This window comes from Bos indicus, chromosome 21, assembly GCF_029378745.1.
Source record: "Bos indicus isolate NIAB-ARS_2022 breed Sahiwal x Tharparkar chromosome 21, NIAB-ARS_B.indTharparkar_mat_pri_1.0, whole genome shotgun sequence".
In the NCBI taxonomy this organism is placed as follows: domain Eukaryota; kingdom Metazoa; phylum Chordata; class Mammalia; order Artiodactyla; family Bovidae; genus Bos; species Bos indicus.
In genome coordinates, this window is record NC_091780.1 from 15229658 (window position 1) to 15254633 (window position 24976).

Genomic DNA, 24976 nt, shown 5'->3' on the forward strand with positions numbered 1-24976 from the left:
GGTTGGGGAACTAAGATCTTGCATCCGTTGGATCAACTAAGCCTGCACACCACAATTAGTGAGTCTACATGCCACAACAGAAGATCCCACATGCCACAACTAATACCCAAGGCAGCCAAGTAAATAAATAAATGATCAATAAAAATTTTTTTTAAAGAGAAGATAGGCCCTGAGGCCCTCCCACGGCTCCCACAGCCTTTCCTTTCCAACTGTAAGGTTTAATCTCCTTGTCTGTTAAATGGTATCAGTGTACCACTTGGGGCTGGGAGGTACTCTCATGGGGCTGGGAGGATTAAATGATAGTGTATGGAAAACAAACACTAACTGCTATCGTGTGTATGTGTGTGTGAGCATGTACGTGCTTGCACACTGGCAAGAAAGTGTTCCTTTATTTACTCATTCATTCATTCAACCCCTATCACCTGTTAATACATGTCAGGCAAACTGCTAAGAAAAGATGAGAAGTGAAAGGCAAAGGAGAAAAAGATACACCCATCTGAATGTAGAGTTTCAAAGAATAGCAAAGAGAGATAAGAAAGCTTTCCTAAGTGAACAAGGCAAAGAAAAAGAGGCAAACAATAGGATGGGAAAGACTAGAGATCTCGTCAAAAAATTAGAGATACCAAGGGAACATTTCATGCAAAGATGGGCTCGATAAAGAACAGAAATGGTATGGACCTAGCAGAAGCAGAAAATATTAAGAAGAGGTGGCAAGAAGAACTGCACGTAGAAAAACTGTACAAAGAGATCTTAATGACCTGGATAACCACGATGGTGTGATCACTCACCTAGAGCCAGACATCTTAGAGTGTGAAGTCAAGTGGGCCTTAGGAACATTACCAGGAACAAAGCTAGTGGAGGCGATGGAATTCCAGTTGAGCTATTTCAAATCCTAAAGGATTTGATGATGATGTGAAAGTGCTGCACTCAATATGCCGGCAAATTTGGAAAACTCAGCAATGCTGACAGGACTGGAAAAGGCCAGTTTTCATTCCAATCTCAAAGAAAGGCAATGCCAAAGAATGTTCAAATTACTGCACAATTGTGCTCATTTCACATGCTAGCTTAGCAGCAGCAGTAGCAGCACATGCTAGCCAAGTGATGCTCAAAATCCTTCAAGCTAGGATTCAACAGTATGTGAACCAAGAACTTCCAGATGTTAAAGCTGGATTTAGAAAAGGCAGAGGAACCAGAGATGAAATTGCCAACATCTGCTGGATCATAGGAAAAGCAATGGAATTCTAGAAAAACATCTACTTCTGCTTCATTGACTATGCTAAAGCCTTTGACTGTGTGGATTACAAGAAACTGTGCAAAATTCTTAAGGAGATGGGAATGAATACCAGACCACCTTACCTGTCTCCTGAGAAACCTATATGCAGGGAAAGAATCAACAGTTAGAACTGGACATAAAACACAAGACTGGTTCAAAATTGGGAAAGCAGTGGATCAAGGCTGTATATTGTCACCCTGCTTATTTAACTTATACGCAGAGTACATCATGAGAAATACTGGACTGAATGAAGCTCAAGCTGGAATCAAGATTTCTGGGAGAAATATCAATAACCTCAGATATGCAGATGACACCATTCTAATGGAAGAAAGAGAAGAGGAACTAAAGAGCCTCTTGATGAAGGTGAAAGAGGAGAGTGAAAAAGTTGGCTTAAACTAATACAATTATGTAAAGTTTAAAAATAAAATAAAATTAAAAAAAAAAAAAACTTAATGTTCAAAAAACCAAGGTCATGGCATTAGGTCCCATCACTTCATGGCAAATAGATGGGGAAACAATGGAAATAGTGACAGACTATTTTCTTGGGCTCCAAAATCACTGGATAATGACTGCAGCCATGAAATTAAGCTTGCTCCTTGGAAGAAAAGCTATGACAAATCAAGATAGCATATTAAAAAGCAGAGACATCACTTTGCTGACAAAGGTCTGTCTAGTCAAAGATATGATTTTTCTAGTAGTCATGAACGGATGTGAGAGTTGGACCATAGAGAAGGCTGAGTGCCAAAGAATTGATGCTTTTGAACTGTGGTGGTGGAAAAGACTCTTGAGAGTCCCTTGGACTGCAAGGAAATCAAACCAGTCAATCCTAAAGGAAATCAGTCCTGAATATCCATTGGAAGGACTGATGCTGAAGCTGAAGGCCCAGTCCTTTGGCCACTTGATGGGAAGAGCTGACTCACTGGAAAAGACCCTGATGCTGGGAAAGATTGAGGGCGGGAGGAGAAGGGGATGACAGAGGATGAGATGGTTGGATGGCATCACCGACTCAATGGACATGAGTTTGAGCAAGCTCCAGGAGATAGTGAAGGACAGGGAAGCCTGGACAGGGGGAGGAGTGGGCATAGCACAAGGGTAGGGATGTGGGGGCTCCTGAAAGGTGACTCAGCAAAATGTTCTGAAGAACAAGATGAGAGATGAGGGGCCTTAGAGCCAGGAACTTCCCTTCCCTGGTGGCTCAGATGGTAAAGTGTCTGCCTACAATGGGGGAGACCCGGGTTCGATCCCTGGGTCAGGGAGATCCCCTGGAGAAGGAAATGGCAACCCACTCCAGTACTGTTCCCTGGAGAAATCCATGGATGGAGGAGCCTGGTGGGCTGGGGGGCTACAGTCATGGGGCCGCAAAGAGTCGGACACGACTGAGCGACTTCACTTTCACTTTCAGAGCCAGGAAGGAAAAGTTATTTGATGGCACAGTTGAGAGGCAAAAATGTGTCTTGGATATGTAGGCTCCCACCTGGGGGAGTGCTAGAGTTTTAGGAGCCCAGGCATTTGTTTGTTTTACGAGCCCAAGCATTTGTTTGCCAGCTGCCTGCTTTGTGAACTGGTTATGTGACAGTCACCACCAGACAGGGACTTCTGGGCTTCTGGGAAGAAGTGACTGCTTTTCTACACAGTTCTGGAAAAGATTCTGAGCTTTCCATCTCTCACCTTCTCATAACAAAACCCAACCGGTGGCCAACTTTGTAGAAACAGACCTTCAAAGCCTGCTTTGAGGGGAGAGAGCACTAGAAAGGGATTACAGGTTTGAAGTCCTCTGTCACCGAACAGGAGCTCTGTGTCTTACCAGGGTCCACGACCCCCGGGATCTAATGCCTGATGACCTGAGGTGGAGTCGATGTAACAATAATAGAAGTAAAGTGCACAATAAATGCAATGTGCTTGAATGAATGGAACACTGGTGTCTTCGATGAAACCTGTACCTAGTTCCAAAAAGGTTGGGACCACTGCTGTTAACCTAGAAACAGAGCTAAGTCCTAATATTGGCCTTATGCAGCTTCTATAAAGTTACACCAGACACCACATGGCAAAACCAAGGGGAGCTGAATGGCATGGCTAAGGTTGCATGATTAGGAAGTGGCTGAGCTGGATTTAGACCAGGTTTTCATTCCAATCCCAAAGAAAGGCAATGCCAAAGAATGCTCAAACTACCGCACAATTGCACTCATCTCACATACTAGTAAAGTAATGCTCAAAATTCTCCAAGCCAGGCTTCAGCAATATGTGAACCATGAACTTCCTGATGTTCAAGCTGGTTTTAGAAAAGGCAGAGGAACCAGAGATCAAATTGCCAACATCTGCTGGATCATGGAAAAAGCAAGAGAGTTCCAGAAAAACATCTATTTCTGCTTTATTGACTATGCTAAAGCCTTTGACTGTGTGGATCACAATAAACTATGGAAAATTCTGAAAGAGATGGGAATACCAGACCACCTGATCTGCCTCTTGAGAAATTTGTATGCAGGTCAGGAAGCAACAGTTAGAACTGGACATGGAACAACAGACTGGTTCCAAATAGGAAAAGGAGTACGTCAAGGCTGTATATTGTCACCCTGCTTATTTAACTTATATGCAGAATACATCATGAGAAACGCTGGACTGGAAGAAACACAAACTGGAATCAAGATTGCCAGGAGAAATATCAATAACCTCAGATATGCAGATGATACCACCCTTATGGCAGAAAGTGAAGAGGAACTCAAAAACCTCTTGATGAAAGTGAAAGTGGAGAGTGAAAAAGCTGGCTTAAAGCTCAACATTCAGAAAACGAAGATCATGGCATCTGGTCCCACCACTTCATGGGAAATAGAATGGGAAACAGTGGAAACAGTGTCAGACTTTATTTTTGGGGGCTCCAAAATCACTACAGATGGTGACTGCAGCCATGAAATTAAAAGACGCTTACTCCTTGGAAGGAAAGTTATGACCAACCTAGATAGCATATTCAAAAGCAGAGACATTACTTTGCCAACAAAGGTCCATCTAGTCAAGGCTATGGTTTTTCCAGTGGTCATGTATGGATGTGAGAGTTGGACTGTGAAGAAGGCTGAGCACTGAAGAATTGATGCTTTTGAACTGTGGTGTTGGAGAAGACTCTTGAGAGTCCCTTGGACTGCAAGGAGATCCAACCAGTCCATTCTGAAGGAGATCAGCCCTGGGATTTCTTTGGAAGGAATGATGCTAAAGCTGAAACTCCAGTACTTTGGCCACCTCATGCGAAGAGTTGTCTCATTGGAAAAGACGCTGATGCTGGGAGGGATTGGGGGCAAGAGGAGAAGGGGACGACAGAAGATGAAATGGCTGGATGGCATCGCTGACTCGATGGATGTGAGTCTGAGTGAACTCCGGGAGTTGGTGATGCACAGGGAGGCCTGGCATGCTGCGATTCATGGGGTCGCAAAGAGTCGGACACGAGTGAGCGACTGATCTGATCTGAGGAGCCTTATGGCCCTACCAGAGCAGAAGAGGCTGCGTTTCAGTCCCACCGGGGAGGGGGATGGTGTGGCTATTCTTATGCCAGCTCTTCTCAGGCACCTTTGCTTTCTAGAGAGCTTGGCAGGAGACACAAGTTGATGGCTGGACTAGGAACCCTTTAGTAGTAGTCATGTACGAATGTGAGAGCTGGACCATAAAGAAGGCTGAGCGCCGAAGAACTGATGTTCTTGAACTGTGGTGCTGGAGAAGACTCTTGAGAGTCCCTTGGACAGCAAGGAGATCAAACCAGTCAATCCTAAAGGAAATCAACCCTGAATATTCACTGGAAGAACTGATGCTGAAGCTCCGATACTTTGGCTACCTGATGTGAAAAGCTGACTCATTGGAAAAGACCCTGATGCTGGGAAAGATTGAGGGCAGGAGGAGAAGGGGATGACAGAGGATGAGATGGTTGGATGGCATCATTGACTCAACGGACATGAGTTTGAATAAACTCTGGAAGATAGTGAAGGACAGGGAAGCCTGGAGTGCTGCAGTCCATGGAGTCACAAAGAGTCACACACAACTTACTGACTGAACAACAGCAAGCTCAAATGAAACAAATGAGAAACTGCAACCTATAGATCCATAGAGCAATGCTAATTTCTCTAACATGTGCGACAATGCTCAGCCTATCCGTACTCATAAGCGTGCTGCATACTGTATGCAGACCAGTTGGGCTTTCCAGGCTGTAAATCAGATTGAAGAGTTTGGGAGTGCCTGGCAGCTTCATGTGGTGCTTTTGGTGGAAATGTCCATGTGGCGGAAACACTTTGTCTCGGGTGGAAAAAGTGAAGGCTCTAAACCACCATGGCCCCCTCTTCATGAGCTGGCAAGTGCAAAATTTGTTGATTCCCATAACAGCTCACTCCACTGGACTCTGGCTCCTGGGGATTTTTCTAGATGCACTGCCTTCCTCTCCTGCTGGGACATCCTTTAGGTCCATGAATGGATCTGATGCTGCTGGGAATCACTAATTCTAAATTAAAAACCATTAATTATCAGAGGGGAGCCCACATATACACGGGCTGTAACCGTGGAGGCTCTGGTCTAGGAGTCTCCGCCCTGTCTACCCATCTGTGTACTTGCCAGGCCAGCCACAGCACACCCAGCACTCACCTTGCCACTGCTTCAGCTTTGCCCACTGCAGGCCTCCCCTGCTACCATATAAGCTCCAGCATGTAAGCTTCCTTGCTCACTGCTGTGTCTCTGGTGCTGGTGATTTAGTTGCTAAGTCGTTTCTGACTCTTATGACCCTATGGACTGAAATCCCCAGGCTCCTCTGTCCATGGGATTCTCCAGGCAAGAATACTGGAGTGGGTTGCCATTTCCTTCTCCAGGGGATCTTCCTGATCTAGGGATTGAACCTGGGTCTCCAGCATTGCAGGCAGATTCTTCACCCACTGCTGTGTCCCTGGAGCTTGGCAGAGTCTCAGAAAATGGTGACTGAACTAACAAATGGGCTAACCAGAGACTGGATCAGAGCCTGAGAGTTCTGGAGCTGTGACATCCTCCAAACGTGGCTCAGCTCTGTCTGGGATGACCCAAGCCCTGCCTTCCTTGCCCGTCTGTTGTATTTCCATAATGCAGGGCTGCCTGGTGCTGTCATCGTCACCACCTTAGGCTACCTTGCTGGCTTGCTGGCCTGTCTCTACCCTGGATAGTGAGTTCTTTGATGGCATAATTGTATTTTTTTTTTTTTAATCTGTGTATCCCCAGAGATGAAAGGCAAGAGATTACAGGTATAGGTCTTCCCATGAGAGACTCAGGAAAGCAAGCCATCCTGGGGTAAGGAAATATTGGGTTGGCCAAAAGGTTAGTTCAGGTTTTGCCATTAAGATGTTACAGGAAAACCCAAAGGAACTGTACTGCCAACCTAATACCTGGAAAGGCTACCACCAGATAGGTCCAAGTGTCTGCAAGGCCCATTCTCATGCCAGCCCCAGCTGTTGCTGTGAATCTGTTCCCTGGGATGCTGTAGCCAGCTGTGCTATCAGAGGGGTGTTAAGCATCACCCTCCAGCCACCTGGGGGCTCCTGAAGGGGACCTGTTTGGGGAGTCTTATTTTATGAGGCACAGACTCCTAAGACTCTAAGCCAAGGCAACCTCAGAAGATATAAAGCAGGTGGCCTTCTCATCTTAAAAAAAAAAAAAAAAAACAACTTAGGCTCAGACGTAAAGAATTTGCCTGCAATGCAAGAGAGATCCAGGTTCTATCCCTAGGTCAGGAAGATCCCCTGGAGAAGGAAATGGCAGCCCACTCCAGTATTCATGCCTGGAGAATTCCATGGACAGAGGAGCCTGGCAGGCCACAGTCCATAGGGTTGCAAAGTGTTGGACATGACTGAACAACCAACACTCACTTTCTCATCTAAAAGTGCACTCTGATCCTTAGAGAGATGTATTTTAAGATCGTCTACAGATAATTCCACATTACGACTTTGGTAGAAGCCATCACAGAACATGGAATGAAATAGGACATTAGGTTGTTAAATTAGCATCTTCTGGGAATTAGCACAAGTTCCTTGAATCCCTCCCTGGCTACTAGGTGGTATTTACAGACAGTCTCCACAGGCAGTGCCTGAATTCTCAAGATCAGGCTGTCACCCAGGAACTGTGTTATAACTCCACGCTCGTGGAGATGAAGCATGGACAGGGTAATAACCACAGGGCCAGTGAAGGGTGGGACGGGGATCTGAGCTCAAGGTCATCTGAGGTTCTCACTGCTGTTTTCAAGCATCTCCAGAGACAGTGCCCCTCATTAGAGCCCAGTAGAAGCACTCATCAGACCTCTAAAGCAAGCACTGTGAGCCCGAGGTGGCAGCTGCTGACGGTGGGCCAGGCCACATGCCTGGTTCCTGCAAAGAAATCACCGTCTACCTCTTTCCCACCCCAGCCTCACCAAGAAGGAACGCTGCAGCCTTGCTCCTGCCCGCTTCCCAAATCTAGCACGTTCTTCAGGACACCCAGCAAGAAGGGGTCCTTGAATTAGGGAGCACTGCACATCTCTCTTAAGTGGGGAGAGGGGGCAGCTTTGAGGCTGCCCATCATCACCCTCACCTCTAAGATGCTGAGCCAAATATAGAAAGCACCAGGGGGTGTGTGGGGGGGGACTCCTCATTTTCATTCTGCATCACTGTTTGTGTCTCCTTTGTGAAAAAAATATGCACTTCTTTTCCCTCTAAAAACGATGGTGAGCACTTTGCCACTCTCTGAAGTGGGACTTCGTTATCAAGACTTGAGTTAATATTTCCTTCCAGAGGAACACGGCTCTCATCTCTAATGGAGGGGCTGGAGGGCCAGAGAGAATCTAAGGAAATGCACTCTGGATGTGGCTTTTCAAGAACGCCTGCATCAGGCAAAGAGAACCAGCTTCAAAGTCTTTTCCTGCTTTCATGTGCTTGCAAGTGGCCTGGAAGAGTTCAAAGCAGGGGGCGGGGTGGGGGCATGAAACATCCGGCTCCCTCCTTCCCTCCCCACTTTCTTCCTTCTACGGACACTTATATTTATCCTACACCAGGTGCAATGTTAGCCACTGGGTTCTCAGCTGGGAGGATCTCGTCTGCTGCCCCTTCAATAAATGGTAGTCCCTTTGTTTTTGCTTTATAAAGTGCATTTACTTCTCAGGGGTCAGTTAAGCACAGGACCAGGGAAGGCAGATCATGTAAAACCAAGGGGATTCTGTTTCAAGTCCCCCAGCATCCAGTCCTAAGCGTCCCTCAAGAAGGAGGTGTCCTTACCTCTCAGCTGCTGGAAGCAAGAGGCGCTGCTGTCTGGCTCCAGGGGGTGTCTCAGGACCCCGTTGCTGGGTTTGGGTCTCTCGTATTCTCTTTCGGGGAGCATGGCCTGCTCGCTCTCCAAGGCGGGGTCTGAGTGTGGGGGCAGAGACTGTGGGAACCCGAACATCAAGACGGAAGAGAAGAAGAGTAAGGCACCGCAGAGCAGAAAGCCACCCCACCAGGCTCCGATCCAGCGGGGGTCGTCTGGGGTGATGTCCAGGTTACCTGCAACAACCAGAGAGAGCACGGTTAACAGGAGAGCAGCAGGCAGGGCCGGGCACTTGGCTGAGGCTTGCAATCAGCTGTACAGACAGGCCAGGGGTGGGGAAGAGTGGACAATGGGCAGAGCAGCCTGGGGCCTCCTAGCTGTGCTTCTGGTTTTCCCCAAGCTGAAGGCTGATCGCATTCCCTCCTTAATTTTCTTGTCTACTTTGTGCTTGTATCTGTCTAAACAAAAACAGTGAGAAGCCAGACACCCCCTGAATTTAGGCAGGCATTGACTGACTTGGCAGAGCTGCCAAGGTCTGCTAACAAAGCACAGGGAGACAGAAACATTAATCGTTCAAGGGTGTATTTTTATTATGTATGTTCACACTCACCGCCCCCACAAAGCTGCTACCCTGAGATCCCCTTCCACACCGCACTCTCCCAGCCTTAAATTGGTTCACAGATAATATAGAGTGGTGCAGAATGGAAACCAAGAGCCAGGACACCTGGAAAGAAACCCTGCCCACTTCTCACAGTGCGACCTCAGGCTAGCGATCTGAACTCCACGCCTCAGCAGAACTGATCTATAGAATGCTGATTATTATGACGTACTTACCCTGATCGAGTTCGGAAGATCAAATGAGCCACACCAGACACAAAGTGCTCAGAACAGTGTCTGGCGCGTGCTTAAGCACTTAATTGATGTGAGCTTAATATTCATGGTGAGGGTTCTTTTCCTAAGCTGCTAGTGTGTATGTGTGTGTGAGCAGTAGTTGCTCAGTCATGTCTGACTCTTAGCGACTTCATGGACTAATTCTCCCAGCAAGGATACTGGAGTGGGTAGCCATGCCCTTCTCCAGGGGATCTTCCCAACTGAGGGATCAAACCTGGATCTCCTGCATTGCAGGCACATTCTTAACCATCTGAGCCACCAGGGAAGCTGATGGGGATGGGTTAATTCAAACTTCCATGATGGCCTGTGGTCTGGGGGCCAGTCCTCTACTGAAAGCTCCGTAGCCAGTGTCTATGCTTTGAGGCTCCATGCGAGTGGTGTGGCCTTCTAGTACTATGACTTGTTTGACTTTCCAGCTGGAGTCAAGAAGATGCACATTTCTGCTGCCCCTTTGGTAGATGTTTTTCCCTCTTTCCACGTCTCCCTTGCAGAGCAGGGCGCTCCCACGTGAGCTGCTTAGAGATATCTCTGATGATGATCCCACGCCCCTGGAGCACAGAAGGAAACTCATCTCAGCGATCTGGGATACAGCAAATGAGCTAAGAAGTAATGAGGCTGCAGGCCTGGACAGGCTTGGGAAGAGAAATGAGCGCAGTCACGGGATGAGCACTCCCCCATGTCTAAGTGCTCTTCCTGAAGACTCTTCAGTTATCAGTGATGAAAATGCCAGCTGTCATCTGCCGAGGGCTCACTCTGCACCGGGCGCTATGTGGAGTTCCAATCAACCCTCCCCACAACCCTATGAGGTAGAGCTTTTTTTTTAATTGTCCTTATATAATACAGATGGAGAAATCAAGGCTTAGAAAGGCTGGGTGTGGGCTTCCTCGATGGCTCCATGGTAAAGAATATGCCTGCCAGTGGAGACAAATTTGATCCCTGGTCTGGTAAGCTCCCATGTGCCACGAAGCAACGAAGCCTGTGTGCCAGAACCACTGAGCTTGTACTCCAGAGACTGGGAACCACAACCACTGAAGCCCACCTGCCCTAGAGCCCGTGTTTCGCAACAAGAGGAGCCACTGCAGTGAGAAGTCCATGCACCGCAAACGGAGAGTAGCCCCACTAGCTGCAAATAGAGAAAAAGCCTGCGCAGCAACGAAGATCCAGCACAGCCAAAAACAAATAAATAAAATTATATTAAAAAAAAAAAAAAAAGGAACTGGAAAGGCTGAGTGCCTTGCCTACATCCACAAGAGTTGAAGACCAGAACATAGGCATCCAGATGCCAAGGGCTCTGCTCTCTCCCTCTTGACTGGAAGGCCTTTGTTTCGGGCTCTCTAGAGGGTTCTTAACGGATAATTCCTCTGCTCTGGGCAGTGGGTAAGATGACCAGCTCTTCTGATGGGTGGCAACTTGGCTTTTGGAACACTGGTGGTCTCTAACCTGGAGGCCTTGACATCAACCAAGCAGCAATAGCCAGGGCACTTGAATGGACCAGACGCTTTTGTGCAGGTACATGCTGGAGAGGAGAAAGCGCACACTCTAGTGGGCTTGCTGAATCTCACTATTTCTACTTACTAGCGTGTGATATTAAATCCCACTCTTGCTACTTACTAGCATGTGATGCTGGGAAAGTTACTCACCCTCCCTGACTCTTAGTTTCATCATTTGCAGAATAAAGATGATAGATAGCCAAGGACAGTGGTTACCAGGCTGAGAGGTAATGAACCAGCATCTCCTGACACATAGTAGGCTCTTACGTATTGGAGCACTTAATCTTGAACTTTTAGGGGTATATTTATGTCAATGGGAATTTTAAGGTATAGATTTTTTTTTTCATTTAACAATGCATTGTAAAGATCTCTCAAAATTACCACACATTATATTAATGCTACGTAATATTCCATTTTAGGGATTACATAAATTTTTAGCTAGTTTCTTAAGTCTTGTATACTGAGGTATTTTTTAATCTTTTTATTAATATCAACACTTCTGAGAAGAGCTTCCTAGTAGCTCAGTCACTGGATATAAACAGTATTTTTAAAGTAAATTCCTATATGGAGAAATTTTGCATGGCACTAATGCACAATTAGGGCTTCCCTAGTGGCTCAGTGGTAAATAATCCATCTGCCAATACAAGAGATGTGGGTTTGATCCTTGGGTGGGGAAGATCCCCTGGTGAAGGAAATGACAACCCTCTCCAGTATTCTTGCCTAGAAATCTCATGGCCGGAGGAGCCTGGTGGGCTATAGTCCGTAGGGTCACAAAGAGTTTGACAGAACTTAGGGACTAAACAACAGCAATGCACAATTATATGCCTTCTGATGGTTATTAACAAGTAGGAGTCTAATTTACCAGTGTCAGTTTCCATTGCTATCGGGGGTGTGAAAATGCTTGGTCTTCAAACCCATCTACTTCAACAAAAGGTACAGATTTTTTTTTTTTAAAGTACAGTGTAGAAAAACAGGGTGATGTTGAAAGCGTCTTTATGCAAACAGGAGAAGAGAAAAGGAAGTCACACCACCCTGGAGCTGAGCAAGACTGTTCGCACCAATCCCTTACTGTTTTCCTTCACCTGCTGCCAAGCACTGAATGAAAACAAAAGACGGGAAAGGGGAAATACAGTATTTCCCCCCTCTGTCTCTGGGCCCCATAAAGCTGCCAGATGTGAGCCAGCAGGGGGAGAGAAAGCCTGGCAGCTGTTTGGGAGAAGGAAATCAGAAGCACGTGGACAGTCATATTTTAGATAGGAAGTTAGTGACTGCTATACGGTGAGAAAGCACTCCTGGGAGAGGGGTGGCCCTGGGGGAGGTGGGCGTTTGTGTGAAAGTGAGGCGACTCGCTCCCTGCGGGCTTGTGTCTGCAGGCAGAAAGCCAGTATGTGCTCACAGTTCCTGAGACAGGGCTAGGACCCACCTGTGACAGCATCAGCGCACACCGGCCGCTTTGCAAGGGGCGGGCGGGGCGGGTCTGCAGAAGGCAGGGATCTGAAGAACCAGGAAAATCACGGCTGACTATTCTGGGAAGTATTGATTTTTTTCCCCTCTGTTTCAATTATCCAGTGGACGGTGGCAGGGAGAGAAATAACAGGCTGAGAAGAAACTACTCAGCCTTGGAGCGGGCTGCCCTCAGGACCGGCCAGCCTCATGAGCAGAGCTTCGGCCTGGTTCTGGGAGCTCTTGCGGAGACAGTGAATGCTTGACACCAGCCTGAGACACATCTTTTCTTTTTCAAATTTGTAAAAATTGAAGCAGAGTTGCTTTGTGGGCTTGCCAGATGGAGCTAGTGGTGAAGAACCTGCCTGTCAGTGCAGCAGATATAAGAGACCTGGGGTCGATCCCTGGGTTGGGAAGATCCCCTGGAGGAGGGCATGGCAACCCACTCCAGTAGTCTTGCCTGGAGAATCCCATGGACAGAGGAGCCTGGAGGGCTACAGTCCATGGGATCACAAAAAGTCAGACCAGACTGAAGTGACTTAGCACATATATGTAATTGTTTTACAGTGATGTGTTAGTTTCTGCTGTACAATGAAGTGAATCAGCCAAATGTATACATATATCTGCTTCCTCCCACCCCTCTATCCCTGCCAACCCCTCTAGGTCATCACAGAGCATCAAGCTGGGCTCCCTGTGTTATAAAGCAGATTCCCACTATATATCTGTTTTACACATAATATGTATACATATCAATGTTAGTCTCTCAATCTGTCCCACCCTCCCCTTTCCCCCACCCCACGTCCACATTGGATGTTCTCTACAGGTATGTCTCTATTCCTGCCCTGAACATAGGTTCACCTGTATCTGTTTTCTAGATTTCACGGATATACATTAATATATGATATTTTTCTCTTTCTGACTTATTTCACTCTGTATGACAGACTCTAGGTCCACCCACATCTCTGCTAATGATCCAATTTCATTTTTCTGAGGCACTTCCTTATTCTACCTATCTCAACAATGAATAGTATTTTTAAGATGCCTCTTGGCCATGAAGCTGACTATCACCCCCTCTGGCCTGGCAATTGTCACAACTCAGCATTATCGAAACAAAAGCTATGACAAACCTAGATTGCATACTAAAAGCAGAGACACCACTTTGTCAACAAAGGTCCATATAGTCAAAACTGTGGTTTTCTCCAGTAGTCACGTACAGATGTGAGAGCTGGACCATAAAGGCTGAGCACTAAAGAACTGATGCTTTTGAACTGTGGTGCTGAAGAAGACTCGAGAGTCCCTTGGACTGCAAGGAGATCCAGCCAGTCCATCCTAAAGGAAATCAGTCCTGAATATCCATTGGAAAGACTGATGTTGAAGCTCCAATACTTTGGTCACCTGATGCAAAGAGCCGACTCATTGGAAAAGACCCTGATGCTGGGAAGGACAGAAGGCAGGAGGAAAAGGGGGCGGCAGAGGATGAGATGGTTGGATGGCATCACTGACTTGATGGACATGAGTTTGATCAAGCTCTGGGAGATGGTGAGGGATAGGGAAGCCTGGTGTGCTGCAGTCCATGGGGTCATGAAGAGTTGGATATGACTGAGCGACTGAATAATGACAACAAGAATTACTGACGTTGAAGGGGAGTTCTCTATGTGGATTGGCAAAGCATGTGTGGTAACATTACCCTACATCTGCACGTGGGTCTCCTCCTCTGAGAATGAGGATCTCACCTCCCTTCCTGTGGTGTTACACGTGGCCATCACCACAGAGTTTTGCCAGTCAAATGTGAGTGAGGAGACATATGTCACTTCCATGTGGCAATATATATAAGCTGGTGCATGACTCCTATGCTCTTTTTTTTCCTGCTTGATTGTGAAGCATGTGCAGTTCTCCCAAAGATGATGCCTAAGAAGCTATAATGAACAAAATATTCTTGCTGACCTGATTCGGGTATATAACACAAGCAGGAAATAAGTCTTTAGTATTCCCAAGTCACTGACATCTTGAGGGTGTTTGTTACTGCAGCGTAACTCAGCCTACCCTGACTGGTACAAATGGCTTGTGCGTGCACACGTGCGTGCTGAGTCACTTCAGTCTTGTCCAGCTCTTTCCGGCCCTATGGACTGTAGCCCACCAGGCTCCTCTGTCCATGGAATTCTCCAGACAAGAATACAGGAGTGGGTTGCCATGGCCTCCTCCAGGGGATCTTCCCCACCCAGGGATTGAACCCATGTCTTAGGAAATAAAAATTCCTAACTTTTAAGAAAAGCGGCCCTGGGTAGGCTTAGTATAACAAAGGTATTCTTTTAGGTCCAGGTAGAGAAGGCAATGGCACCCCCTCCAGTACTCTTGCCTGGAAAATCCCATGGGCAGAGGAGACTGGTAGACTGCAGTCCTTGGGGTCGCTAAGAGTCAGACACGACTGAGCAACTTCACTTTCACTTTTCACTTTCATGCATTGGAGACGGAAATGGCAACCCACTCCAGTGTTCTTGCCTGGAGAATCCCAGGGACAGGCGAGCCTGGTGGGCTGCCGTCTATGGGGTCGCAGAGAGTCAGACACGACTGAAGTGACTTAGCAGCAGTAGCAGAGGGAAAGGTGTAGAAATCTATTTCTCTTTCTATCTGGTTCTAATTAGTGTTTTGATTTTAAACATGGCTGCAGTTTCAGCCTTTTGACGAAGGCTGCTCTCAGGAGGATGCTCAGGATACAAGTGAAGAACATCAGTTTGTCTCATTTACTTAGAATGCATCAAATTGCCAATGAATCTAGAACTGTGGATAAAGAAAGATATTGAAAAGGATGGGGATGGAATCAGGGTCCTGGGCTGTGCAAACGCCTGGCATCCCCAGGAGACTCTGTGAATACCCTGGCTAAGCTCCCTCCAGTCACTTGCCTGCCCCTTGGTCATTTCAGGCACCAAGAAAAAAATGCTGGGAAGGAGCAGGGGGAGCCACACCCGGGTCACCGTGAGGCCAGTGCGTGGTGGGTCTGCCTTTGCACAGGTGTCTGCAGGCTGGTTATTGTTTTTGTCTAGTCACTCAGTATTGTCTGACTCTTGTGATTCCACACACTGTAGCCTGCCAGGCTCCTCTGTCCATAGGACTTCCCAGGCAAGAATACTGCAGTGGGTTGCCATTTCCTTCTCCAGGGGATCTTCCTGACTCGGCGCTCAAACCCACATCTCCTATACTGGCAGGCAGATTCTTTACCACTGAGCCACTGGAGCAGGCTTGTTAGGATTCCTGACTTACACAATTCATTGCTCTGACTCTTCTACTCATGGAATCCAAGGTTGGGAGGGCTTTGTGGTTTCGTTGGGTGAGTTGAACAAGCTTTCAGCAGCTGCTTTCCCCTCTGCTGAAGGTCACACAAACATATGGGCTTTGTTGAGAATTCCCGCCAGTTCCAAGGCCTGCTACCATTGTAGGTTCAAAAAAAGGACTTCCCAGCAACAAGTTTAAACCAGCTGAAAACTAACTAACTAACCAAGCCACCCATGGGGATACCAAGACCGTGAGAAGAACAGATCAAAGCAAACTGGGAATATTTACTTAGTCTGGGGCCATTCTGATGTGTAAGCAATACTATGGCTCTCTGAGCAGTTTTTCTTTTTGTTCCCTTCAGCCCATTTACCTATTTTTCTAACCTATTTTGCAAAACTTTTGCTATGGGACTCAAGCATTCCAAAAGTATCATTATGTTACAGACCGAATTAGAAGCTGGAGGCAGGGAGGAGCTGAGGGTGGAGGGCAGCATGGACTGTTCCAAACCCCAGCTGCTGGGCTAATTAGTCCAACACGAAGGAATCTGGCGGCAGCAGCCAGAGTTGCAGGGGTCTCTGCTCGTCAACATTTTTATGAAGCCAGTAGATGAATCTGCCTTTTGGCAGCTGCAGACGCTGTGCAGCTGTGGCGAGGAGGGCTGTGGGGGGCCTGAGGCCATGTTGTACGGCCGTGTTGGCCAAGCCAGGTCATCTCAGCAAAGCCTCTGTTCACGAAAGGGGGCAGCCTTCTAGTTAAATGCCTGGAGATGTTTCAGGGAAGTGAGCTGCCCAACTGGGGTCAGACTGGCCTGAGCTTTGACTCCTAGTATCTATGGAAGTGAGTTCACTCTCTGTTCCTCATGACACCTAATTATACTGTGTGTTCACTAACCCCCAGGCACTGTGTCAACTTCTCTGTGTGATTAACTCATGTCATCCACACACAGACCCATGAGGACAAATGTCCCCAGGATCACACAGCCCATAAGGGGTCCAGCTGGGATCTGAGTGGAGGTCTGGTCCCCATGTTCCAACTCAGAACTCCTAATCGTTGCAAGAGGAGATGGCCACCTCATCTGATAATGCAGTGGTCTCCAACCGTTTTGGTACCGGGCACTGGTTTCAGATAAGATGATTTTTTCATGGATCTGGGGGATGTGAGTGATGGGGAACAGCTATAAATACAGATGGAGCTCACCTCCTGCTGGGTGGTCTGGTATTAACAGGACCACTACCGGTCCATGGCCCAGGGGTCAGGGTGTTAACGGGCTGGCATTAGGACCCACCCTCTCGTGGGAATGCTCCGCAGTTCCAATGAGGCGCTCGATGTATGGCTTCAAATATTAGTGAGTTCATGGCTGCCACTCATCAGGCTGTGAAGCCTCCACTGAGAAAAGTGGTAGGGCTTTTCTACACGTACACCTCTTGGATTGGGCACATCCTACCCTCTCTCTAGGCGTCAGTTTCCTTGTTTATGAAAGGCAAGACTTGGAAGAGAATTATGTCTGAGGTTCTTCCCAGCTCAGGGATGCTGGTATCCCACTCTTCTACCAAGTCCTTCTTTCTTCTATGTTTTGCTCTTCACTCATCTCAGTTCTACAAGCATATTCCAGAAAGGAACTTCTGCAGGCACCATCATTCCCTCCCCGCTAGCCTGGGCAAGGAGGTTTCTATCCTTAAGGAGAAGGGTCAAACGAGCCACACACACTCCCATGCAGACGACAGGCAGCAGCAACGGCAGAATCCCTTTGTCTGAGTACCCCCGGGGGAGGTACTCACGGCGTACCTCGGCTCCACAGCTGGTCTGTCCCGACAACCACTTGCCTCCCCCGCACCCCCCAGCTTCATCAACACACAGATTCCAACTGGGCTCCCTCATGTGTCTCACCTTTTCTGTAAGGTCAAAACTGTGGCTTTTCTAGTAGTCATGTACAAGATGTGAGAGTTGGACCATAAAGAAGGCGAGTGCCGAAGAATTGATGCTTTTGAACTGTGGTGTGGAGAAGACTCTTGAGAGTCCCTTGGACTGCAAGGAGATCCAACCAGTCCATCCTAAAGGAGATCAGTCCTGGGTGTTCATTGGAAGGACTGATGTTGAAGCTGAAGCTCCAATACTTTGGCCATCTGATGCAAAGAGCTGACTCATTGGAAAAGACCCTGATGCTGGGAAAGACTGAGGGCAAGAGGAGAAGGGGATGACACAGGATGAGATGGTTGGATGGCAGTTTGAGCAAACTCCGGGAAATGGTGAAGGACAGGGAAGCCTGGCATGCTGCAGTCCATGGAGTCACAAAGAGTAGGACAAGACTGAGCTACTGAACAACAATTCCTCAACCACAGCCAGACTGCCTGGTAGAAGCCACAGTCTCTTTTCCAGCTGCCCCAGAACAAGGGCCTTCCAGGGACCTGCCTTGCCCATCTCACACAATTCCCAGGCTACTGCTTTTCCCAGTCCCTTGCCCAGCTCTCTGCTTGAATTTCAGAAACACATGGCTGTGTGTGTGGCCTGTGCATTCATGATGGGTGCACAGCCCTAAAGAGGTGCTCTGTCTTAGTCGGTGAGGAAGACAGGGAAGGGTCATCCTGAGAGAACTGAAAACCTGGTCCTTGAAATACAGCACTGATCCACTTGTAGATAGAGTGACAAGTTTCAGGCACAAGAGGGGAAAAACTAAAATCTGGGGGGCTTCCCAGGTGGTGCTAGTGGTAAAGAACCCACAGCCAATGCAGGAGACATAAGAGATGCGAGTTTGATCCCTAGATAGAGAGGATCCCTGGAGGAGGGCACAGCAACCCGCTCCAGTATTGCCTGGAGAATCCCAGGGACAGAGGAGCCTGGCGAGCTACCGTCTGTGGGGTCGCAGAGTCAGACATGAATGAAGAGACTTAACACCCTGCAAACTGTGGAATTCTGACTGGGTCCTAACAGAATAAATTGTATTCCTGTGCCCTCTGCTGGTAAAGAGCAGCACCAGCCCTCCTGGAGCCTGCAGAAAGGAGGCAGACAAAGAGGGTGACTCACGGGCATCCATCTGTCCCTAGAGTATCATCAGATTGGAAGTCCACTGTTACTCATGAGGGGGGAGGCAGCCATCAGCAGGATGCCCAGACGGAATGGAAACGTGCCCATCCGTCTCAGGCACCGGAGGCTTCAAACTGCCAGTGAGCAGAGGACCACGGATGCCAGTGCCTCACCTGGGCCTGAAGGGTGAGGACAGGTGTGGCGCAGAATGGGCGGGGACGACACCCCAGCCTGAGCAAAGGAACAGCTGCCCAGCAGACTGCGAGTGGACAGGCGGTGCCCCCTCCAGCCACGCGTGTGCCTCTCGGCCACTCCAGGCTCTGAGGAAAAGATGTTATTTCATTCCCAAGAAGAATCTTAGTGAGAGGGCGGGGTCTTAAAGTGGAAACACCCACCCATTGCTCACGGATCTGGGTTTTCTATAGATACACCTCTCAGATTGGGTACACCCCTTCCCAGGTGGCGTGAGTAGTAAAGAATCCACCTGCCATGGCAGGAGCCGCAGGAGACCCAGGTTCGATCCCTGGGTCGGGAAGATCCCCTGGAGGAGGGCGTGGAAATCCACTCCAATATTCTTGCCTGGAGAATCCCATGGACAGAGGACCCTGGCAGGCTACAGTCCATAGGGGTCACAAAGAGTTGGACACGATTGAAATGACTTAGTATGCCCATACTTCCCCTCTCTAGGAATCAGTTTCCTTGTCTATAAAATGCAAGAGTTGGAAGAGAGTGAAGTCTGAGGTTCTTTCTGGCTCAGGGATGCTGGTATTCCCCAAGTCTGGATCCACAGGGGCCCTGCCAATACACTGAGGGCAAAACTGGCTGCCTGGATACTTGCCTTCTCATCCCAGGCAGCCTTCCCCATGCTCTGGGAGGTTCCCTCTTCCTTCCCTTCCTTCGAGACTCCTGTCCTGTCCTGCCTTTGGTGCAGGGCAGAAGTGGGCTCTTTGTCCATAGGCAAGATGGGAGCTGACTCTCACCTGTGTGGTTTCTCTGACCAGGTCACCCCCTCATCCCATTCGCTAGGAATAGGATCAAAGGGCCAACCCAAAGCTACAAAACTGCAGCATTCAATCACCTCCTGAACAGACCCAGTGCTCTAAAAGAATAAATAAATAAGGCTGCATTTGATGTTTTTCCCCCTCCGTTTGGAAATTTGTAACATCATTAGTTACCAGTAAATATATCAGTGGAACTAATGGAGTGAATCACAAAGTGACTTGATTGGATTTAAAACCACACAATGTCTTTGGGGTGAATTAGTAAATTTAGCACTGTCGAGAGATGATGAATGGAGAACCGGGGGACTGAGAGTTCTTATTGATCCTGGGAATAGATCAGGATGAGAAGAAGGGGAATGGCTTCCCACGCTGTTTTCAGAGAGGAAGGGAATGTGGCTTCTCGGCTTGCTAAGTTGCATTGGAACACAGCACCCTTCTGCAGGCGTGTGGTTGAGTTGTGACCACATGTGGTGGGGTCCCAGGCGGCGCTAGTAGTAAAGAATCTGCCTGCCAGTGCGAGAGCCGCAGGAGACATAGGGGGTTCGATCCCAGGGTCGGGAAGATCCCCTGGAGAGGGAAATGGCAACCTGCTCCATATTCTTGCCTAGAGAATCCCATGGACACAGGAGCCTGGTGGGCTCTAGTCCATGGGATCAGAGAATCAGACACGACTGGAGCAACTAAGCAACAGTTTGGTGGGCAGTGCTTAAGACAGCCTCCAGTGATCCCCACCTCTGGAATTCATGTCCTTGTGGAAGGATTCCTTCTCCCCAGTGTAGACAGAAACAAGTGGCTTGCTTCTAACACAAAATGCAGCAGAAGCAACAAGGTGTCACTCCCGAGGCTAGGTTCTCAAAAGACTGCGGCTTTGTCTCAGGGGCTCTCACCCTATCCTGGGCTGTCTGCTCCCCAGAGGCCGTGCTGAGGTCAGCCCTGCAGAGAGGCCCATGGGAGCCAGCCTCAGAGTCCACCTGCCCAGGGCTGCCAACAGCCACTGGGGCTGCTTGGAAGCAGAGCCCCTCCAGGTGTGCTTTCTCATGATTTGAGACCAGGTCAACTCCTTGACTGCAGCCTCATAAGAGACCCTGAGCTGGAACCAGCCAGACTGAGGGTGGGAGGAGAAGGGGGCGACAGAGGATGAGATGGTTGGATGGCATCACCAACTCGATGGACATGAGTTTGAGCAAAGTCCAGGAGAAGGTGAAGGATAGGGAAGCCTGGTATGCTGCAGTCCATGGGGTCACAAAGAATCAGACACGACTCAGTGACTGAACAAAGCTGCTCCTGGGCTCCAGACCCAGAGAAATAAACTGAGATAATAACTCTTGCTTAAAGTCACTAACTTTGGGGTAATCTGCCATAAAGCAATAGATTAACACACCAGGCAGCTTGCTGGGGCCACTGAAATGTGAGTAGAAACAATGCATGTCATTTCTGAGGCAGAGCTGGTTTCTTGGCAACTGGGCAGGCAACAGTCAGATAAAACTTCTGTGAGCCTGGGTCTTGGAGGGACTACCAGGGGCCAGTCCCACCCTCTACTCACCCCAAATACCACTAACCTGCACTGGATGTTCAGTACAGCTGAGAAACAGACTTTGGTTGCATAAAATCACCTTGATTTGGGAATTTCCTGTTACCATTGCATAGCCTGGGGCTTCCTTGGTGGTTCAGAATCTATCTGCAATGCGGGAGACCTGGGTTCGATCCCTGGGTCGGGAAGATTCCCCTGGAGAAAGAAATAGCAACCCACTCCTGTATTGTTGCCTGTGAAATCCCATGGACAGAGGAGCCTGGTGGGTTACAGTTCATGAGGTTGCAAAATGGTCAGACACAATTTAGTGACTACTCAACAACAACCGCATAGCCTAGTCCATATAGACTAGCATGCTATTCAATCCAGGGCCACAGACTGGTTGGTACTGGTGAGTGGCCTGGTAGGAACTGGGGTGCATAACAAGATGTGAGTGGCTGGCAAGTGAGCGAAGCTCCATCTGTATACACAGTCGCTCCTCATTGCTCACGTTGCCATCTGAACTCTACCTCCTGTCAGATCAGTGGCAGCATTAGACTCTCATTGGAGCGAGAACCCTACTGTGAACTGCACACGAGAGGGATGGATGTTGTGTGCTCTTTATCAGAATCGCCCTGAAACCATCCACCCCTGCTCACTGCCGGTCCATGGAAAAACTGTCTCCCACAAAACCAGTCTTTGGTGCCAAAAAGTTTGGCAACTGCTGTGCTAAAGCAGGGCACCCAGAGGAGGCTGAAAAACACGTTTAATCTTCCCATTAAGAACACTTCAAACACATAGGTTTGAAGTATGATATACTTCCTTTAGGGTTTCCCAGGTGGTACCAGTGGTAAAGAACCCACCTGCCAATGCAGGAGATGCAAGAGACATGGGTTCGATCCCTGGGTCAGGAAGATCCCCTGGAGGAGGGCATGGCAACGAACTGCAGTGTTCTTGCCTGGAGAATCCCACGGACAGAGGAGCCTGGCGGCCTATAGTCCACGGGGTTGCACAGAGTCGAACACAACTGAAGCGACTTAGCACACAGCACATGTTTTCTTTAAAGCCCACCACAACAGTGTCTTATAGAAACAATTTTCAAAGCTGGTCTCCTTGATCCCATGTGTACATTTGCACTTAGGTGCTCCAGTTTAAGAAACAGGGTCCTCTTATGGGTTCATGGACCAACGTTCAGTGGCCATGTGTGTTTACCGGGCATTTCCACATTTGTCCCCTCACTTACCTTACAACAGTCCTGAACGCAGATATAAGTTCTGTTACCCTGAATTTACAGATGAGGAAAATTCAGATTTGAAGAATGAAATCAACTCCAGGGGGTTATTAAGCCTCTAGGCAGACATGAGCAGAATACAGGCTTGAGTCCAGGCCCTCTGAACCAACACTCACCATCTTTTCTCTAATCTCAAGGGGGCCACCAGCTAGAGAGGAGGTTGCATTAAACAGTTGCTTCTTAGTAGGAAGGCTTTAGAACTCAGAGGGCTGGGGCTCCTTTGTGAAGGGGAAAGGGCTTACGTGTGGGGCTTAGAAATTGAGATAAATTCCTTACTTGTGTCAATGAAGACTGCATCCACATAGATTTTGGTACAGAAAGAGCCCAGGATAAATCCACAGGCTGGTCCAAACACCAGCATCGTGAACAGGATTCCTGAAAGAAGATGAAACCAAGATTAGATTAAAAGCAGAAGACATTCAATGAGCAAAACTGTCAAAGCGTGAGAAAACTGTTTTACATTGATCAGATGAGAGCTTTGATTAGACAAATGATATCAGAGGAATTAGTCTAAATATCCTAGAGGGGAAAGCTACTATTTTAATTTTTGGAAACCCTATTGAAGCACTATCACACAGGAATTCTATAGCTTCCGTAGGTTGCTCTGAAATATTTCTAGGCCCCCAGTACATGTACTTTTTGGAGAAGGCAATGGCACCCCACTCCAGTACTCTTGCCTGGAAAATCCCATGGATGGAGGGGCCTGATAGGCTGCAGTCCATGGGGTCGCTAGAGTCAGACACGACTGAGCGACTTCACTTTCACTTCTCACTTTCATGCACTGGAGAAGGAAATGGCAACTCACTCCAGTGTTCTTGCCTGGAGAATCCCAGGGACGGGGGAGCCTGGTGGGCTACTGTCTATGGGGTCGCACAGAGTCGGACACGACTAAAGCGACTTAGCAGCAGCAGCAGCACACGTACTTTTAGAGGACTCCACCCCATGTCACATCAGACCAATAAAATATATCCACGTTTATCATGAAAATTTTTTTTTTCGGCCATAAACATTTTGGGAAGGATTTTTATCATTTTGCACTCACATTGATTTAGCTTTATGTAATTCACTTAATTTACAGTTGGCAAAGACGTCTCAGCCCTTATTGTGCACACTCAGGAATTCTTATGAAGTGAGAAAAGTTGAAGCCACAAATTATTCTCCAATGTAATGAAATGTTTATGGGCATTAAATTTAGCACATAACAAAGCTGACATAATGGCATGCTTTGAGCACATTTAATTAGACATTTTATTAATTTCAGTTTTGCGGGCCCCTCCCACTCGTATTTTTGGAATTGCTCTCTGTTGTTGCTGTAACAGCTGTTCAGGACTCAAGCTCTTTCATAGGACTTGAGAAGATAGTACCAGGCATGTGCCTAAGCACTGGGTTCACAAAAAAACTCATTCTGGTTTTTCTTTAACAGCGTGTGGGAAAACCCCAACGTTTCTGGCCCACCTGATATGTATCTAATAGATACAGTACCTGCAATTTTGCACAAAACTTTTGGTTCATTCTGGAAAAAACAATGAGCCCAAACTAAAAAGCCATCATTTGGTTCTCCACGTAACCAAATTTCAACTTGAGCACTGACAGTTCACAAGGCCCTAGGAATAAAACTAACAGTAAAGAAGTGCTTTTTTCTTAGGGAGCTGGTTACCTGTGGGGGCAATCAGTACATGGTCAATTCAACTCAAGCAGACAGCCTGGAGGGTGCAGGCTAACAGGTCTATGTGGGCACATCTAACAGGCCTATGTGGGCACATCAAAAACAGGGTAGGAAATGGATTTGACCAGAGGGAATCTGAGCTCAGTGGAGGGTAATTCTGGTTTGCTCACAGAGTAGACTAACTCAGCCTGAAATCTCCAGAGATGGATCTGCTCAAATACTTATCCACTCAATCAATACTTATTGAGTTCCTTTGTACCAACCAGCCTTCTTAGGGAGAGGACTCAGTGTTGAAACAAACAATATAAAATCCAAACCTTCCTGGAGCTCACTGACTTGGAAGGGAGAAGAAAACAAAACTAAAGAAACCAAGGGACTATTACTCAGCCATAAAAAGGAATGGAATGGTGCCTTTTGCAGAGATGTGGATGGACCTAGAGTCTGTCATACAGAATGAAGTAAGTCAGAAAGAGGAAAACAAATACCATACATTAATGCATATATGTGAAATCTAAAGAATGCTACAGGCGATCTTATTCACAAAGAAGAAAGAGAGACACAGACAGAGAACAAACATGCAGATACCAAGGGGGAAGGTGGGGTGGAATTAATTCAGAGACTGGGATCGACACACATCCACTATTGATGGAGAAGGAAACGGCAACCCACTCCAGCATCCTTGCCTGGAGAATCCCATGGACAGAGGAGCCTAGGGGCTACAGTCTATGGGGTCACACAGAGTCAGACGCGACTGAAGTGACTTAGCACAGCATGGCACATACCATTGATACTATGTATGAAATTAGTAACTAACGAGAACCTACTGTGTAGCACAGGGAACTCTGCTCAGTGCTCTGTGG

General features: G+C 47.8%; 1 protein-coding gene across 2 annotated transcripts in view; it reads right to left on the bottom strand.

Moving 5' to 3' along the window:
• The window catches only part of SLCO3A1 (solute carrier organic anion transporter family member 3A1), a 375421-nt gene that overhangs the window by 67456 nt on the left and 282989 nt on the right, over positions 1-24976 (bottom strand). For both annotated transcript variants that reach the window (XM_019983751.2, XM_019983750.2), the window contains exons 3-4: positions 22727-22825; positions 8506-8769 (exon numbers count right to left, since the gene is read on the bottom strand). In XM_019983751.2, the coding sequence (XP_019839310.1) occupies positions 8506-8769; positions 22727-22825 (363 nt within the window). The remainder of the gene's footprint in view (positions 1-8505; positions 8770-22726; positions 22826-24976) is intronic.